The sequence below is a fragment of the Balaenoptera borealis genome (genome assembly GCF_965194805.1).
Source record: "Balaenoptera borealis genome assembly, chromosome: 16".
Classification (NCBI taxonomy): Eukaryota; Metazoa; Chordata; class Mammalia; order Artiodactyla; family Balaenopteridae; genus Balaenoptera; species Balaenoptera borealis.
The window spans coordinates 16,266,239-16,284,345 of record NC_138872.1 but is presented as its reverse complement, the minus strand read 5'-3'; the positions used below and the strand labels follow the sequence as shown (position 1 = coordinate 16,284,345).

At 46.9% G+C, this 18,107-nt stretch overlaps 1 protein-coding gene and 1 long non-coding RNA gene across 4 annotated transcripts in view; both read left to right on the top strand.

The window, feature by feature from the left end:
* Positions 1–18,107, top strand: part of LOC309614097 — a 150,795-nt gene that overhangs the window by 120,329 nt on the left and 12,359 nt on the right. The gene's annotated exons all lie outside the window — the stretch shown is intronic.
* TTPAL (alpha tocopherol transfer protein like) lies at positions 37–17,115 on the top strand. Of its 3 annotated transcripts, none has more exons than XM_082361795.1 (5): positions 38–167; positions 5,480–5,939; positions 9,056–9,249; positions 10,417–10,527; positions 12,407–17,115. In XM_082361795.1, the coding sequence occupies exons 2-5, from the start codon at positions 5,495–5,497 to the stop codon at positions 12,683–12,685; spliced, it is 1,029 nt and encodes a 342-aa protein (XP_082217921.1). In that variant the 5' UTR covers positions 38–167; positions 5,480–5,494; the 3' UTR covers positions 12,686–17,115. The 3 variants fall into 3 exon arrangements, with proteins under 3 accessions (XP_082217923.1, XP_082217921.1, XP_082217922.1); XM_082361796.1 differs by lacking the exon at positions 38–167 and adding an exon at positions 216–429; XM_082361797.1 differs by lacking the exon at positions 10,417–10,527 and having other exon boundaries at positions 37–167.

Here is an 18,107-nt window from a genome sequence, read left to right as displayed (position 1 = left end):
GCACATGCGCACTCGCGGGCGGTGCCCCTCCTTCCACGCTCTGCGTACGTCACTTCCGGCGCGAGCGGCCGGGCCGGCCGGGTGGGGAGTGCGGGTCTGTTCTGTGCGCGCTGCCGGACGAGGCTCCCACCGCCGATTGACCCGCGCTCCGCCCCGTAGCCGGGCCGGTGAGTGCCCGCGAGCCGGTGTGCCCCGGGGGCCAGGGAGAGGGACCCTTGAGAGGGAGGGACGACCGGAAGTGGGGCATCCGAGTAGCGAGAGACCCCAGGAAATGGGGACACCTGGGGAAGGGGTGACAGCCGGAAGTGGGGGCCTCGGAAGGCTGTCGACGGGACGTGGGGTCTCTGGGGCTCCAGGAACGGTGATTCCTGACCTCTTCTTGGGGTAGGACGGGGAGGAAGGTGATGCTCGAAAAATGATAGGCTCCAGGTGGGGAATATTCCCGGCTTGACCCTAACAAATGGTGTTTGCACCCATCCGTATGCCCACCCATCAGTTCATTTACCAGACTGTGACTGGGTCCTGCTCTGTGCTTGATACTGCCAAGGCCCTGGAGATTAAACAGGAAGCTCTAGGTGCAGCGTAGAGCCCAGTGTGGGGCTAGATACATCCTTGCTCTGCCTCACTAGGTGTGTACCCTTGGGCCCTTAACCTCACATCATCCGCTAGTATTTACAGAGTACCATCATGGGCCAGGCACTGGGGATAGCAGTGAACGTGGCAGGCAAGTTGTCTGCCCCCATGGAATTTACATTCTAGTGGGCAGTTTCCCCCTTTGTAAAATAGGAACAGCATTAGTGCTCTCACCAAATATTGTGAAGATTAAACAAGAGATGGATGTAAAGTGCTTATCACAGTACTTGATACATGGTAAAATGCTCAAGTACATATTATCTCTTTTCATCATTCCACTATGAGTTAAATTTCATAAGGCAAAGAATTATATTGTTCGTTGTTGTGTGCCCAGCACCTGTAAGCACAGTGCCTGCCACAGGTGATCAGTAATTCTTTGATAAATGAATGGATGGGTAAAACTGGCTTGGAGGAGTTTCAGGTAAACACACAAGACACTGGCCTGCATTTTCTGAAAGAGAAGTAGGAACCCAGTGCTGTGGAAAACAGGAGAGAGTCACCCTGGGGTAGTCAAGGAAGGCTTCATAGAGGAGGTGACATTGAAGCTGGGCCTGGAAGGTGATGAGTTGTCTGGTTGAGAACAAATGAAGCAAGGAAATTACAGGCAGAGGTATCAGAAATGCATGAGGTGTTTCAAGAATGGTGGGTCATTAGTTTGCTTTGGCTGACATTTAATATGCATTGAGAGGGGGAAAGGTGGGAGACAGGCTGGAGAGGGACTTTGAGGCTAGACCTGTAGTCCGTGGATGCTACAGTCTGTCTTCTGGCTAAGTACTCGATTGGGATTACAGGCATCTGTTGGTGACTGCCAGGAAAACAGAGCCCAGGGTGGGTCCTGTGAACCATGATTGTTGATCTATTCCTCACTCAGCATACCTCCGCCAAGCAGATTAAACTCATTCAACAAATATTTATGGAGCACAGGCTATGTGTCTGACACCCTGTTAAGTGCTGGGTGGGTTTAAGGTGATGAACAAGACAGATGTGGATGTTGTGCACAAATTGCCTACAGTTGCAACAGTGAGAGAAGCGCTATGCGGAAGAGCTCCTGCAGGGGTGAGGGGAGCTCCTAACCTGGCGTGGAGTCAGAGAAGGCTTCCCGCTTTAAGCACCGTCATCCCTCACCTGGATTATTGCAGTAGCCTCTAAATGGTCTCTGCCTCTATTCTCATCCTCTTACAGTCCATTCTCAAGATAGCCCAGTGATCTTTTTGAAATCTAAATCCGATCATGTCAGTCTATTCAAAACCCTCCTTGGCTCCCACTGAAGTCATAGTAACTAAGCTCTTACTGGCCTACAAAGCCCAGTACCAACTGGGTCCCCAGTTCCTCTCTAAATTCAGCTGGCAGTATTCTCCACCTTGCGCATTTGGCTCTTGCCATACTGGCCTCCTCCCTGTTCCTTGAAAAAGCCAGGCATGGTCCTGCCTCAGGCTTTGCACTTTTTCTTCCCCCAGAATGGCTTGCTCCCTCATCTTCATCTTCTCACACATGTCACTTGGGTGAGGACTTCCCTGATCACCTTACTTAAAATTGCAAGTCCTATCCCCAGGTACATGCAACCCCCTTGCCTCTTTTATTTCTCTCCGTAGCACTTATTATCTTCTAGTAGTTGCCCCAGTGCCTGGACGAGGGCCTGGTGCCTGGACGAGGGCCTGGTACCTACCGAGTGCTCAATATTTGTTGAGTAAATGAAGTAGCCTGTAATGGGGACCGAAGGGTGAATTGGTATTGGGCAGAAGCACCGGAGGATGAGCACGCTAGTCAGAGGAAACAGGACGTGCAGAGGGTACGAAAACCACCTTTGGGAGGAAGTGAAAGAAGCTGGGTGAGGCTGGAGGTTAGAACACAGGAACAGAGTGTGCAGACCTAAGATTTAGAGGGGGTGACCTGGTCACTGTGGCTGCCGTGGCCTGGGGGGAGACCTGCTATGTGCAGAGACCCCAAGGTGGTTCCTGCCTTCCTTGTTGAGTTCCGAGTGGGGGACCAGTGACGGCCCATGGACAAGAGCTTGGGCTTTGGAACTGGGCAGCCCTGCTGCAACCTTATTCCTGAAATATCTAAGGCAGCTGTGTTATTTTGTTTTGTTTGTTTTGTTTTTTCATTTAATAGGTGCGTTAGTTCAGATCTTCCAAGAAGCAGACACTAGGATGAGATTAGACATGCAAGAAGTTTAATGGCAGCAACACATAAAAGGGAGGGGAACTGGAGAAATCAGGGAGAGCTTCCGATAGCGTTTTGAGGCCAGTCCCTGTGCAGGAGGTTTGGGCAGGAAGTCTTGGACTGCAGTGTGGTTCCACAAAAGATTCGGCCAGGCTGTTAGGGAGTCCTTGAGATAAAGTTGCCTGTTCAAGGAGTCCTACGTTTCGCTCAGTCATTGGCCAGGGACAGTCTGTGGAAAGTGTGCATCCACTGGATGGTGGATCCAGAGGGACAGCAGCTGGGGACACCCATCAGTTATGCTTCACCCCGACAGGAGATCTGGTCAGTTTCACAGCCACCATGATAAGCCATGTGTGGATACGGTAAAAAATTTAACAGTACAGTAAAGAGCCTCTTTCTCTCTCCTTAAATGTCCAGTGTCTAGTTCTGTTCCCTAGAGGGAACCACGGTTAACAGTTTTCTTGTACTTCCTTCCAGAAATTTTAGGTGCATTCACAAGTATAGATGCATATATTTTTAAAATGTAAATGCAAGTCTTTTTTTTTTTAATTGGGATATAGTTGCTTTACAATGTTGTGTTAGTTTCTGCTGTACAGTGAAGTGAATCAGCTATATGTATACATATATCCCCTCTTTTCTGGATTTCCTTCCCATTTAGGACACCACAGAGCATTGAGTAGAGTTCCCTGTGCTATACAGCAGGTTCTCATTAGTTATCTATTTTATGCATATTAGTGTATATATGTCAATCCCAATATTCCAATTCATCCCACCCCCCCCCCCTTTCCCCCCTTGGTGTCCATATGTTTGTTCTCTATGTCTGTGTCTCTATTTCTGCCTTGCAAACAGGTTCATCTGTGCCATTTTTCTAGATTCCACATATATGCATTAATATACGATATTTGTTTTTCTCTTTCTGACTTACTTCTCTCTGTATGACAGTCTCTAGGTCCATCCACGTCTCTACAAACGACCCAATTTCGTTCCTTTTTATGGCTGAGTAATATTCCATTGTATATATTTACCATATCTCCTTTATCCATTCATTTGTCGATGGGCATTTAGGTTGCTTCCATGACCTGGCTGTTGTAAGTAATGCTGCAATGAACATTGGGGTGCAGGTGTCTTTTTGAATTATGGTTTTCTCAGGGTATGTACCCAACAGTGGGATTGCTGGGTCATATGGTAATTCTATTTTTAGGTTTTTTAAGGAACCTCCATACTGTTCTCCATAGTGGCTGTATCAATTTACATTCTCACCAACAGTGCAAGAGGGTTCCCTTTTCTCTACACCCTCTCCAGCATTTATTGTTTTTTGTAGATTTTTTGATGATGGCCATTCTGACTGGTATGAGGTGATACTTCATTGTAGTTTTGATTTGCATTTCTCTAATAATTAGTGATGTTGAGCATTTTCTCATGTGCCTCTTTGCCATCTGTATGTCTACTTTGGAGAAATGTCTATTTAAGTCTTCTGCCCATTTTTTGATTGGGTTGTTTGTTCTTTTGATATTGAGCTGCATGAGCTGTCTGTATATTTTGGAGATTAATCCCTTGTCCATTGCTTCATTTGCAAATACTTTCTCCCATTCTGAGGGTTGTCTTTTCGTCTTGTTTATGGTTTCCTTTAAATGCAGGTCTTTTTTTCACACTTTTCTGCAACTGCTTTCTTTTTCCTTAACGTGTCAATTCATAAAGATCTGCCTAATTCCTTTTCACGACTGAATGGTATTCCACTCATATGGTAATATTATTTAACCAGTCTCCAACTGGGTGATGTAGGTAGTGTTTCCAGTCTTTTGCCATTATAATCAATACTTGTAACGATCATCCTGGTGTGCATATTTTGCACACACATACAAGTACGTGTCCTAGAAATGGAATGCTGGGCCAAAGGGTATGTGTTGTTTTTTGTTTTTTTTTTAACTGAAGTATAGTTGATTTACAATGTTTCAGGTGTACAGCAAAGTGATTCAGTTATACATATATATCTATTCTTTTTCAGATTCTTTTCCATTACAGGGTATTATAAGATACTGAATATAGTTCCCTGTGTAGGTCCTTGTTGTTTATCTATATTATAAACAGTAGTGTGTATCTGTTAATCCCAAATTCCTGATTTATCCCTCCCCCTCTTCCCCCTTTGGTAACCATAAGTTTGTTTTCTGTCTGTGAGTCTATTTGTGTTTTGTAAATAAGTTCATCTGTATCACTTTTTTAGATTCCACATACAAGTGATATCATATGATACTTGTAAGGGTATGTGGTTTGAAATCTTTATAGATATAGATATTGACAAACTCCCACCAACAGCAAGCATATCAGAGTACCTGTTTTGCATTTTTGCTAATCTGAATTTCAGAGGTGTTTTAGTTTGCATGTCTTTAATTACAAGTAAGGTTGAGCACCTGTTCATACCTCCGCGAGCAAGGCCAGTGTGTTTGATGAGGGGTGTGTGCCTCCTGCTCTAGCTGCCTGGGTGCCTCTTCAGAGATTCTTCCTGCATGCCGTCTGGGGTTGGGCTTGGGCACGTGGTTCAGATACCCCTCCCGTCAAGAACCACTGCTCTGAGGTTCTTGGCTTGACAAAAAACGTCTCTGCCCCCCTCCCTCGTGCTGCTCTCTGATTTGGAATGAGCAGTGCTGGGCTTTCTCCACATCACGCAGGGCTTCTCTTTTTGCAGGGATCCTGGGAGCTAATGTCAGAAGAAAGTGACTCTCTGAGAACCAGCCCTTCCGCGGCCTCACTTTCGGAAAGTGAGCTGCCGCCGCCCCCCGCACCCGCCGGCTATGTGTGCTCGCTGACCGAGGACCTGGTGGCCAAAGCCAGGGAGGAGCTGCAGGAGAAGCCAGAATGGAGGCTCCGCGATGTCCAGGCCCTCCGAGACATGGTGCGCAAGGAGTGCCCGAACCTGAGCACCTCCCTCGAGGACGCCTTCCTGCTGCGCTTCCTTCGAGCCCGCAAGTTTGACTACGACCGGGCCCTCCAGCTCCTGATCAACTACCACAGCTGCCGGAGAAGCTGGCCCGAAGTCTTCAACAACCTGCGGCCCTCGGCCTTGAAAGAGGTCCTGGCTTCCGGATTCCTCACTGTACTGCCCCACACCGACCCCAGGGGCTGCCACATCCTCTGCCTCCGTCCAGGTACCACCCTCACCGTCTCTGGGGGCGGGGCGTGGGTACAGCTTGGGGTGTGTCTGCTCAGCACCCTCTCTCTCTTTCTTATTCCCTTTTGTCCCCTCCTTGCCTTAGTCAGGGCTCTTTTATATATATATATATGTAAATAAATAAACACACACATATATATTTATTTATTTGGTTGCACCAGGTCACAGTTGCAGCGCGGGCTCCTTAGTTGTGGCATGCAAACTCCTATTTGCATCATGCACGTGGGATCTAGTTCCCTGACCAGGGATCGAACCCAGGCCCCCCTGCATTGGGAGCATGGAGTCTTATCCACTGAGCCACCAGGGAAGTCCCAGTCAAGCCTCTTTTGATCGCAAGAGAACAAAACCCTGCTCTACCGGCTTAAGACAAAAGGGAGGATTTAGTCTAAGGAGATGGGAACACAGCACCAGAGATCTGAAGGAACACAGCTCTTGCCGGGCCCAGGAGCCAAGACCCAGAATCCAGTTCATTCCCCCATCAGGAACTAAGCCATTAGGAACTGAGACCGCCATTCTCCCTGTCTCTGCTTCTGTCTGTCAGTCTGTGTGTCTCTCTGGACCACATCTCTGCTGCCCTTTGCACATCTTCTTCACACTTCTGTCCGTGGACTGGCTTCTGCTCCCTCGGTACACCCCTCAGCTCCCAGGTTTACCTGGCCACCCAACTAAGTTCTTTCAATGCAAATTCCAGATTTCTAGGGTTGGGAATCTGGTGGGCTGAGAAAGCGACCCTGGTCATCGCATACAAGCGGGGCTGCCAGGACGCCCCGCCCAGCTCCCACCCTTTCACTCCTTAGTGAGCACGTGAGGTACAGATATCAGTGAAAGGGTCTGGGCTGGGCAGACGCCTGGAAAGGTATCTGCCTACCACGTGCCTCCTCCGACCTCTCCCCCCTCCCTCTGCTTTGTTAAGCCCTTGAAAGTATTCACTTTAGATTCACTTTTAGATCTCAGCACTGCATGATGGTAATCGGGACACCTGACATTTCTTTGGCACAGTAGTTTTCAATGGAGGCACCTCCCCACCCCCCACCAACTCCCCCACCCCACCCCCCACCCCCCGCCGCCCAAAAGCATTTAGAAATGAGTGGGAACATTTTTTTGGTTGACACAATGACCGAGGGGTCCTAGAACTCAAGCCTTCTGATTCTTCGTCCTCTTCTCTTCCCTGACACCAAATGCATTATAAACTCAGGAGAGCTCTCCACTCTACCCCCAACCTCAACATTTTCCATCAGAGCAGAACTGAAAAAAAAAATGTGAAAGTACGATTGCTGTGTTCTTCTTCCCAACCACGCTGGGAAAATGAGAACCTGCTGACTGCCCTTTCTGCTCATGCATACAGACGCCTCTGGAAGCTGATGGGGAGTGGAAGCGGCAGGGCACTTCCCTCTGCCTGCAGGCCCCACATTACCATTTCCTTTAGTCATTTACCAAACCCTGTTGGGAGACGAAACCACATTCTCTTGAGCCTTTACTGTGTACCAGGCACAGTGTTAACTGCTTTACCTGCTGTTTTAGGTGCTTTCCAAAATTAGGGGTGTTCATTTTAAAATAAGCAATGCGGTGGAGATGTCAGGGCACCTAGAAACCAGTCAACGAGAGTTTCTGCTCCTCCTCTGTGCTCAACTCATACGAATATTACAAAACAGTCGGATATTACCACACTGGTTTCGCCTCTTTGCTCGTGTGGTTTGAACTCTTTGCTCGTGTGATGGATTTTTTTCCCCATATGTTTGCAGCAGATCTGGATCCCTCCCCACCGACTCAACATTTTAGCAGGAGGCAGATACAGATTTTGTTCTTAACTAGGTATTGGCTTTGCCTTTTTATAAGCTGTTTTGAGACATATGTGATTGAAAACGATGACAGCCAGTTATGTAGAAGCAGGTTCAATTGGCAGCAACATCAAACAACAAGCTGGCATAATTTTTGGACAAAGGGTTTTTCATAGGAATTTTGCACATATCACAAATCCCATTGGTGGCAATCCTGTGGAGTTTTTTTCTTTTTTTAATATTTATTTATTTATTTATTTGGTTGCGCTTGGTCTTAGTTGTGGCATGTGAACTCTTAGTTGCGGCATGCATGTGGGATCTAGTTCCCTGACAAAGGATCGAACCCGGGCCCCCTGCATTGGGAGCGCAGAGTCTTAACCACTGCGCCACCAGGGAAGTCCCCCTGTGGAGCTTCATCTTTCTAAGAAAGAGACACCGAGATGTTGGTGGGATTTTCTTGAGAATAGTGGTTAACACTCAAAAGTTGTCATTTTCATCTTTTCCCCAAAGAGAGAAAGACTCCTCGATCATATGGGGAACATTAAAGGAGCATCCAGCCTGGAAAGGGGGATTTGCTCAGACTACAGCATTGGAAGGCCATCTCCACCTCTGCTGTCCTCAGTCTGGGCTTCATTCTCAGACCAGCTCTTATTACCTCATGGGGTCCCTGAGTCTCAGGCTCCCAGCCTCACCACTACAAGAAAGAAGAGAGATCTTCTCTTTCCAAAGGGCCAAGGTCCCAGAATTGAGTCCCCATGGTTCTGCTTGACCGGGCTTGGATCACATGCTTGTGGCCAGGAGGTTATAATACCCGTATCGGCCAAGCCCACCTCTGGACCCAGGAGTGAAGTCCGTTTACCCAAACTGTACGGCTAGCATGGGAAGGGGTGGTTCCCCAAGGAAAATCAGGGTGGTCTCATGAAGATAAGGGGACTTGTGATGGCAGAAGGTACAGATGTCCATGAAGCCAGTATTGTTATCCCATTCTATGTATGGGATAATATGTAGGCCCACGGTGAGAAGGTAACTTGCCCAAGGTCACACAACTAGTAAGATTCAAACCCCCGCATGTGTCTGACTTCAGAACTCACGATTTCATCTTCACCACTCAATTGCATTTCCATTTCAGAATGTGCTGCTATGTTTGGAGTTAAGAAACACCAGCTACCACTTAGAGATCTAAATAGTCATGCCAGTAGAATTCTGTCTTTTCCATTTTTAAACAATAGTTTTAGGAAGGAGATAAATCATAGCCTGTCTAATTACTTGTTTGTGTTCATTTCTGTAACATACTGTCCATCTCTTACGACCTTAGACAGATGGATCCCGAGCAACTATCCAATTACCGAAAACATCCGAGCCATATACCTGACATTAGAAAAACTCATTCAGTCTGAAGAAACCCAGGTGAATGGAATTGTAATTCTTGCAGACTACAAAGGAGTGAGCTTATCAAAGGCATCTCATTTTGGCCCTTTTATAGCCAAAAAGGTGATTGGCATCCTTCAGGTATGGCCCCTGTGTGTCGTGTGCCTGTCCTGTGGCTGTTTGGTTTCCCCAGGGCCCTGTCCACTTACCTCTAATTCCACCTGATACACAAACCCCACCTCCTCTCCACAGTCAGAACACTAGAAAAGCATTATGGGAAGAAACGTAAAAGTCCAATTCACCACTCATTCTCATCAGGGTCTCCAGTAGTTTCTGGGCAAGATCAGCTTTAGGGCAAGAGTCCAAAAAACAGAGAAATGCTTTCTGCTTTTTTTTTTTGGTCCAGAAGGCAGAGAAATTCTCAACAAACGAAACTGAGAAGGTTTCTGCCGAAGTGATGGAACCTCTCCTTTCTGTGGGACCTGGACAGGGGGAGCCCTGCTGGGCTGTTTTGGTCAGATGCTTTCACACCTCATGTTCTGTGTTTCAGAACTCAAGTCTCTGGGAACCATAAAGTTCCTTACACACCAGTATTGTGTGAGATGGTTTGCACATGCAAAGCACTTTTTTTTTAAATTGAAGTATAGTTGATTTACAATATTATGTTAGTTTAAGGTGTACAGCATAATGATTCAGTATTTTTATAGATCATACTCCATTAAAAGTTATTACAAAATAATGGCTGTAATTCCCTGTGCTGTGCAGTATATCCTCGTTGCTGCAAAGCACACTTACAGTCTTTATAACCCATTCAGTCCTTCAAGGAATCCTCTGAGATAGACAAGGCAAGAATTATCTTTCCTTGTTGAAAGGAAACCGAGACCTTCAGGATGTAGCCTGGCCTGCGCCTCCCAGCTCTGGCTGGTTGGAGCTTTGTTCTGACCCAACCCGTGGGGTTCTGTCTCCCATGAGCTCTGGAGGACCAGTGACACCACGATTCTCCTCAGTGGTGTGTTTGAGCCACTACTGCACACCAGGTTGATTGTTTAAGCATTTAAATGTCACCTCTGGTCATTATCAGAAATGTGAATCCTGGCTTTGAGACAATACTTTGGCTTTCCTTAGCTTCCACTCTTCTTTGCTTCTGCCAAGTATTGTGCGATTCAGATGTAAGGATAATGCATTTGGATCAGTGGTTTTCTAGTCCTGTATGATGATCTGGGGGACAAAAAAAAGTTCCCAGGCTGTGGTAATGGACAGTTTCCAGATGCTCCACAGGTTCTAACACCCCCTTCCCTTCCCCCACAGGACGGTTTCCCCATTCGGATAAAAGCAGTCCATGTAGTGAATGAACCTCGAATATTTAAAGGCATTTTTGCCATCATAAAACCGTTTCTGAAGGAGAAAATAGCAAACAGAGTAAGTGATGATCCTATCGACTTAAGATACTTTAATTTTTTTTTTTTAATGCTGCCTTTTTTGTGACATCTATAAATTTATTGTGATGACAGTAAACTTAGCGTATTATTCTTGCCCTGGGACTACTAATTTGGAAAGTGCAAGGTTACAGATAAAATAAATGAACACTCCTTTCTGTGAGGGGGAGATGAAATTAATGAGAATGTATTATTTGCCAGTGGAGAGAGCAGAACCAGGATTGTTATCGTAGGAACGTCCCTGCTCTGTGATCATTTAGACTTTTTAATATCCTGGCCTGGGCATTGTGAACCAACATTGTGTTTTATGTGTAAGAGGACATGGCAAAGGGTAGTCACCGGGCAGGTAGTTAAAAAGAGTCATGGCAATTTCTTACTACAACTCCTTGGGCTTTAAAAATGCTATTTAAGCCTTTCCACTTACCTAATTTGTGGTCTTGCTTGTAGTTTGTGGAGTAATTCAAGGTTTATGAGATCTGTGAGTTTTTAGTTTAATTCTTATTTAAGAAAGGATAGATGTCACTTTCAAAGACAGTCTTCCTCTCTGACCCTGAAGAGCCACTTCTCTTTTAACTTTTCCCAGGATCACGATTGAAATGTGGTGGGTGGTATTTTTCTCCTTCTTTCCTAGGCCTGGGAACATGGTTCTGGTCACTCAAATATTCTTGAATTTTGTTCTCTTTTTCAAAGAGGAAACATATAGAGAATCTCACGTGTGTAAGTGAGGGAACTTAAAATCCAGATCCAGATTCCCAGGCCCTTTCCCTGAAGATTTTAACTCATCAGTTCGGGGGTGGAGCCCAGGAATCTATGCTTTTAAAATCTCCTTAGGTGATTCTGATACATGGTTAGGTTTGAGAACCTCTGATTTAGTGGCCTCCCTACCTGGGTTTGAACCCATGTTGGTTCCCGGAGCTCCCGTTTGGAACCTGCTTTTACCAAAGCAGCCTTTGGAAGAGGTCTTTTACATCTGTGAAATGACCTTACTGGTAGCCCACCATCTTGTTCACTTGGTCCTTCGTATGTTCGTTCATTCACTCAAAAATATTTTTTGATCAACTACTCTGTGCAAGTATGTTCTCGATGAACAAAACAGACCAAAATCTCTGCCCCCAAAATCCCTCTCATTCTAGAAAGAGACACAGACAGTGGATTACATATGTTATGTAGGATAAGGATGTGCTAAGTGCTATGGAGAAAAATAAAGCAGAGAACGGGGACCGCGGGTGCTGGAAGCGGGGAAGGGGTTGTAGTATTCAATGGGGTAGTTAGAAGTGGTGTCACTGAGAAGCTGGCATTTGAGCAAAGACTTGAAAGCAATGAGGGAGTGAACCTCACAGTGATCTGGGGGACCCTGAGGTGGGAGTGGCCTGGGAGAGCAGCAGGGGCAAATGGTAGGAGTGGGAGGCAGAGGGGTAACGGGGGCCAGGTCGTGTAGGCCATCGTAAGGAGTCCGGCTTTTAGTATGCGTGACGTGGGAGCACGAGAAGCTTGTACATATTAGAGGAGTGACTTGATCCGACGCATGTTGTAAAGTGCTTAGATTGTGGTGGGACAAGGGTGTGAACACAGAGACGAGTGAGGAAGCTGTTGTAGGAATCCAGGTAAGAAGGGATGGTGGCCTGGTACCATTAGGGTGGCAGGGAAGGGCTAGAATTCCGGATGCATTTCCTTATACCCCTTACCAGCCTACAGGATACGGGGTATAAGGAAAAGAGGATTAAGGATCCTCAAGCTTTTCGAGGAACTGGGTAGAGTTGGCATCAACTGTTCCTTTATTCATTCAACAGGTATTTGTTTGAGCACCTCCTGAGTTACTGATTAACCTAAGGACGTGTGTGCTTTCCTTTCATCCCCTGTAGTTTTTCCTTCATGGGTCTGACCTGAACTCTCTCCATTCAAACCTTCCAAGAAACATCCTCCCCAAGGAGTACGGGGGCACAGCCGGGGAGCTGGACATCACCGCGTGGAACGCGGCGCTGCTGGCCTCGGAGGAGGACTTTGTGAGGGAGTTCTGCCAACCTGGCCCTCCCTGTGACAGCATCCTGGGCCAGGCCTTGCCGCCCGAGGGGCTGAGCTCGGAGGCGCCGTGTGATGACTCCATGTGGGCTGTGAAATCACAGCTGTACTCCTGCTACTAGCCAGTCCCCTGTGAACGTCACCACCTTTAAAACCTTTTCTTCTTTCTTTGGAGAGGTCCAAGGAGAATTTGAGGTGCCATGGATCGTCTTGCTCCTTGGAACGGAACTGCAGCGCGGAGGAAAAGCCTGTAGGGCTCTGAGGTACGCCGCGGGGTGAGGCTTTGGTTACTTGAATGACTCCTATGGAAGACATGGAGAAAGCTCCCCCAGCGATTCCAAACGTTTGGAATCCCAGTGTGCAGCCCTTCATCTGAAGCCGTATCTGGTTTTGACACAGCTCAAAGCAAGAAAAATCAGGACCAAAGTCACTTTGATCCCACGTTCCAAGAGAAAACAACCTGATTGGCCAGTCAGCACCCACCTATGAAACAGTTTGACCGAGGCTGCAAAGGGGCCACACGTGAGACAGTGGGAGTTTGTGTTCTTCACATGAACCCTAACTGCAGACCTCTGTGCTCATCAAGAAACTTTAAGTGTTAGTCCATCACTGGGTCTGGAAAGCACCTTCACTGAATCATGCAAGCACCCAGACAGAAGCAGCACCTCCTGATCAAATTCGGGAGCCAGGGACCTCACATACCTCTGGGATTCGTGGGTTGAATCTTGCAATAGAAACTTAAAGTTTTCCCAAACCCATAAAGCCTTAGGCCTGGTTCTCAATGGAATCATACATGATCCTAGATGTACGTGATTTTACTCAACCTAAAAGACTGGATGCCAGGCCTGTGTAGCTAAAAGAATTCTGGGAGCTCCCCTGGTGGCGCAGTGGTTAAGAATCCGCCTGCCAATGCAGGGGACACGGGTTCGAGCCCTGGTCCGGGAAGATCCCACATGCCGCGGAGCAACTAAGCCCGTGCGCCACAGCTACTGAGCCTGCGCTCAAGAGCCTGCGAGCCACAGCTACTGAGCCCGCGTGCCACAACTACTGAAGCCCGCGTGCCTAGAGCCCGTGCTCTGCAACAAGAGAAGCCACCGCAATGAGAAGCCCGCGCACCGCAAAGAAGAGTAGCCCCTGCTCGTCGCAACTAGAGAAAGCCCGCGCGCAGCAACGAAGACCCAACGCAGCCAAAAATAAATAAGTAAATAAATTTATTTAAAAAAATAAAAGAATTCTGGCCTAAGAATTAAGAGACCTGGGCCTCAGCTTTCTCACCTGTAAAATGAGGCTGAATGAAGTGATCCTGAGGGCCCTTTTGGCTACTACCGAGGTTCTGGGATTTGGTTTAGTGATTGATTGAACGTTAGGCGTAGGTTTTCTGCCTAGAAAGAGGACTCTCTATATACCAGTGGTTGGATCCTGTTTTTTGTAGTATGCCTGGGCCTTTCCAAGAGGGATGCGTCATTTTTCGGCCCTGCCTTTAAAGAAACAGTGGACTGAGCAATCCCCATTTTCTTTTCATGGTGAGGGTTAAACTTGAAAAGGATGGCCTTTGTGAGGGCAGGTGAGATGCCCAGAATCTTGGATGAATTCCTTCCATTCCTGAGACTCGGGGGTATATTTTAAACCTGGCAATGGTGAATGGTTAACTTCCTTGGGATTTTTAGATTTTGGCTTCTGGAAATGAACGCAAGGGCAAGTTATTCTGGGACCTCCACCCTCACCCCTGCCACCCCAGCCCACTTGAGTTTCTCTCTCGCATGTTCGGCCAGACTGAATGTTAGTTCTGCATTTCAGCACTTTAGACCCTTTCTGTCAAGAATTTAGCCTTAGCCCATGCATCAAATTAAGTGGTTCATCTGAAGGCTTTTGACCTATTTCCCTTCATATTCATTCCATGCAGATGGTGGTGTTCAAAAGTGACAAGTGGGACTTCCCCTTCCCCGGCGGCCCAGTGGTTAGGACTCCGCGCTTCCAGTGCAGGGGGCGCTGGTTTGATCCCTGGTCGGGGAACTAAGATCCCATATGCTGCGTGGTGTGACCAAAAAAAAAAAAGTGACAAGTACCACGCGTTGTGTGTGTACCTTCTCCGTGCATTTGTTAGAGCAGCAGGCAAGGTGGATGGCTCAGTTAGGATTAGAACAGTCCTCTGAAATTCAAAGGCCAGTCAGGTGTTAATAAGCTGTTCATCTCTCTAGCACTTTTAAAAATGTCTGGAGAAGTTGTTGGTGGAAATGACTTACCTCATTAGTGCCAATTCTAGGGAGAATTCTTTTCACCATAGATGCTAACCCTGGATGTTCTAGGGACCTGGCTGAGCGGGAAGTGTCAAAATGCATATCCCTGGCTGCCTCTAGTCCCATCTGACAATGATAGTGTGACCAGCATTGCTGGAAAGGTCTAAATAGGACAAGTGGGATGGCTATAGTAGAGGGTTCAGAACTCAACTGCCTGGATGGGAGAGTTGGTTAGAGGCTTTCTTAGGTCCCAAAGAGGACAGAGTGATTAAAAAACAAAACAAAAAGGTTAGACATGAATCGTTCAAGTTTCCAAGGTTTAAACTGTGCATTGCATTGCTGGCCAATTGCCTTTGTCTACATGTCTTAACATAGGGATGACCAAGCCCACCTAGAGAAATTTCTCAAAGACCAGGAAGGATGTTGCCCTTTTCCCAGGCCTTCCCAGTTGGATCAAGGAGCTGTTTCATTCAGCTTCTGAAAGGAGTCAGAGCCAAGGGTTATCTACCTTCTGGAGCTGTTGTGTTTTATGTTGGCTCCAGAGAGATCAAATGGTTTTGGCACCTCAGGAGGTTTGAACCAAGCTGTGAAACCAGGACCTCCCTGGGTGGAGAACACAGCGGTCTCCGCATGGCTTCACCAGGCATCTGTGTGAAGTTGCCCCAGGCAGGGCAGGGGAATGACCACAGGAGCACCCTGGGAGCTTCACTCAGCAGTGAGGGCACAGTGATGGAGCAAGTAGTTGAACACCTGGAGAACTGCGAGTGTTTTCCTTCAGGGAAAAGTTCTGATCCATTTCACAAACACCTGAAAATGAACTTTTCCCGCAATTCCAGGTAGCATGGCGTAGGTAAGGGAAAGGAATAGTAAACCAGGAGACCCGAGTTCCAGCTTTACTTTGCCACGTGGCCTCAGATCAGCCACCAAACATCCCTGAATCATCATACGATAAAGGGGGTCTATATTCAGAGCTCTGAACCCTCTGTTCCTGGCATAAGAGGCTTTGTTCTTTTTTTCTCCGCATCTGGGTGATTCTTTAGGAAATTTAGGTCTGAATGAACTGACACCTAAAGCTCCCAAATGAATCTGTAAGCTTGAGAAATTTGGGGTGGGGGGTGGGGGGCGTGTTCTTCCTCTCTTCTACACAGAATTCTGGAAAATTGTGCCTCTTCCTGGAATCCTGTTCTACCTTCACAGCCAGAGACTGGAAGAAATCTACAGAAATAGCCATAAGTGCAACCCTGGCTTCCCATCTTGAGTTTCTTATTTGCTCTTGGGAAAGGTGGCTTCAGCTCCCTAGTACTTCATCCCGCTTTCACAAGGAGCCGCCTGTCCTTAGAGGTTTACAAACACTTCAGTTCACAAGATACTACATTTTTGCCAGAAATAGAGTCAGGGTAATAAGAGAGATTTTCCCTGAATTCCTATGAGATATTGAGCCTTTCAGAATTTTTCCTGGGTGGGCCTCTGCTTTAAATGCCATCTGATTCTCAGATCAGTCACGGGATTGCTTTTTCATTTGGGTAGCACCACATTTTAAGGTATTCCTTTGAAACCTCTTCTTTCATTTAGGAAGTAAAATGTTCGCTAAGGTAATGATGTTAAGTATGGCTGTCCCATGGCATGAGAGGTGTGGAGATAGCAAACGGAAACATATCGACTGTTCAGGAAAGATGTCAGTTCTGGTCATCCTTTTCAGTATTGGGATCTGTGAATTTTGTTAATCTCAAGTAAATTCCCTTCTGCTCTCCTGACTCAGAAATGGTTTGCTTGAAATACAAGTATTAAACAACATCAGAGTCAAATATTCTTCCTTTATAGAGCTTGCTCCATGGGAAGGCCCAGGGTGATTTGTGGATGGAGATGCGAGTGACCTTTTTCCTCTTTGCCAAGTAGCTGCTTTTCCTTTCATTTCACAGGGCGCCATGTTTAGTTGGGCAGTTAGGTAGCTGCCATTGGGATTCTTGTGGATATGCCTCAGCCTCTTGGCATATCAGGTGGGAACCTGTTACAAGTGAAATACTTGAAAATTCTCTGGGGCCAAGAGCCTCTGACACCACTCTGAAGGGGTGAGAGGTGGACTAATTTTGTGACCAGATTGGGGCACCATTTCGGCCACTGGTCGCATTCCTCGCTTCAAACTGAAATTCAGTTTGGCTTCAAGTATAGGGACAAATGGTGGTGGATTCATCTACTTCAGTGTTTGTTTTGATCAAAAGTTTATTTTTCTAGTGCATTTTCTAAGTCAAAATGGTGAAAACATGTAATTTTAGTATGCATGACTGGGTCTTAAATAAAAATCTCTGTAAGGTTGAGTGTGTGTGGGGTTCTTTTGTGACAATGGCAGTTTGGGTAAAGGCTCTGAGGGTTTATTATTCACGGTACACAGTGGCCTGGGCAGAGCCTCTTTCCTGGGGAGGCCGGCAGGGGCGCTGTGGCAGCATGTGCATTCTCTAGACCGTGGGCTGGCTGCCTCTGAAGATCATGTGCAGCGAGAAGACACCAATGTTAAGAAAGGAGTTGGAGCTAGATGCCCACAGTGATAGATAAACAAACTTTTCATTTCACAAGGCCCAGGTATGCTTCCCAGACTGGCCTTGAACCCTGACAGCTAATGATTCCTGAGTGTGGGCTGGGCATCCATCGTGTTAAGCGCTTCACATACAAAATCTCATTTACAAGCACCCTTAATGAAATAGTATTATTGCCCCTGTGGGGAAAGTGAGGCACAGAAAAGTTAAGCTAGCTTGCCCAAGGACACACAGCTAGTTAAGCAGCGGGATTCAAGGTCAGGCGGTCTGACTGCAGCCCACGATTTCCTCCTGATGGCTGGAGCCAGGCTGTGCAGTTAGTTAGCCCACAGACAGACCACAGAAAGAAGGGAGGTACTTTATAGTGAGAAAGTGTCAGTGTAAAAACTGGCTTGTTTTCTGGCTTCTTAGAAAATATAAAGCAGAAGTTCTTAACCTCTGAGACCCAAGTTGTAACTGAACATTTTATTCTGGAAGCACCTGTAAGTAAACCCAAATTCCTTGAGGGGTGACTAGGGTGTGGCTTCATCATCTCTGGTCCCATGCTGCTTAGCTGTTTCTCTAAGCTAATGGCTTTTTCTCTGCCCCCTATTCATCTCCCCAGAGGAGACAGAAGCTAGGTCCCCGTCTGTGTTGGGTCTGATGTGCTGGTGATGGGTCAGTTGAGAAATACTCAGGATATCCATACACTTACTGTTGGCTTTTGATGATGCCAACAGTAAGTACTTACAGTGCAACATACCAGCTCCTCAGGTCAGCCTTCTCTAAGGAACTTA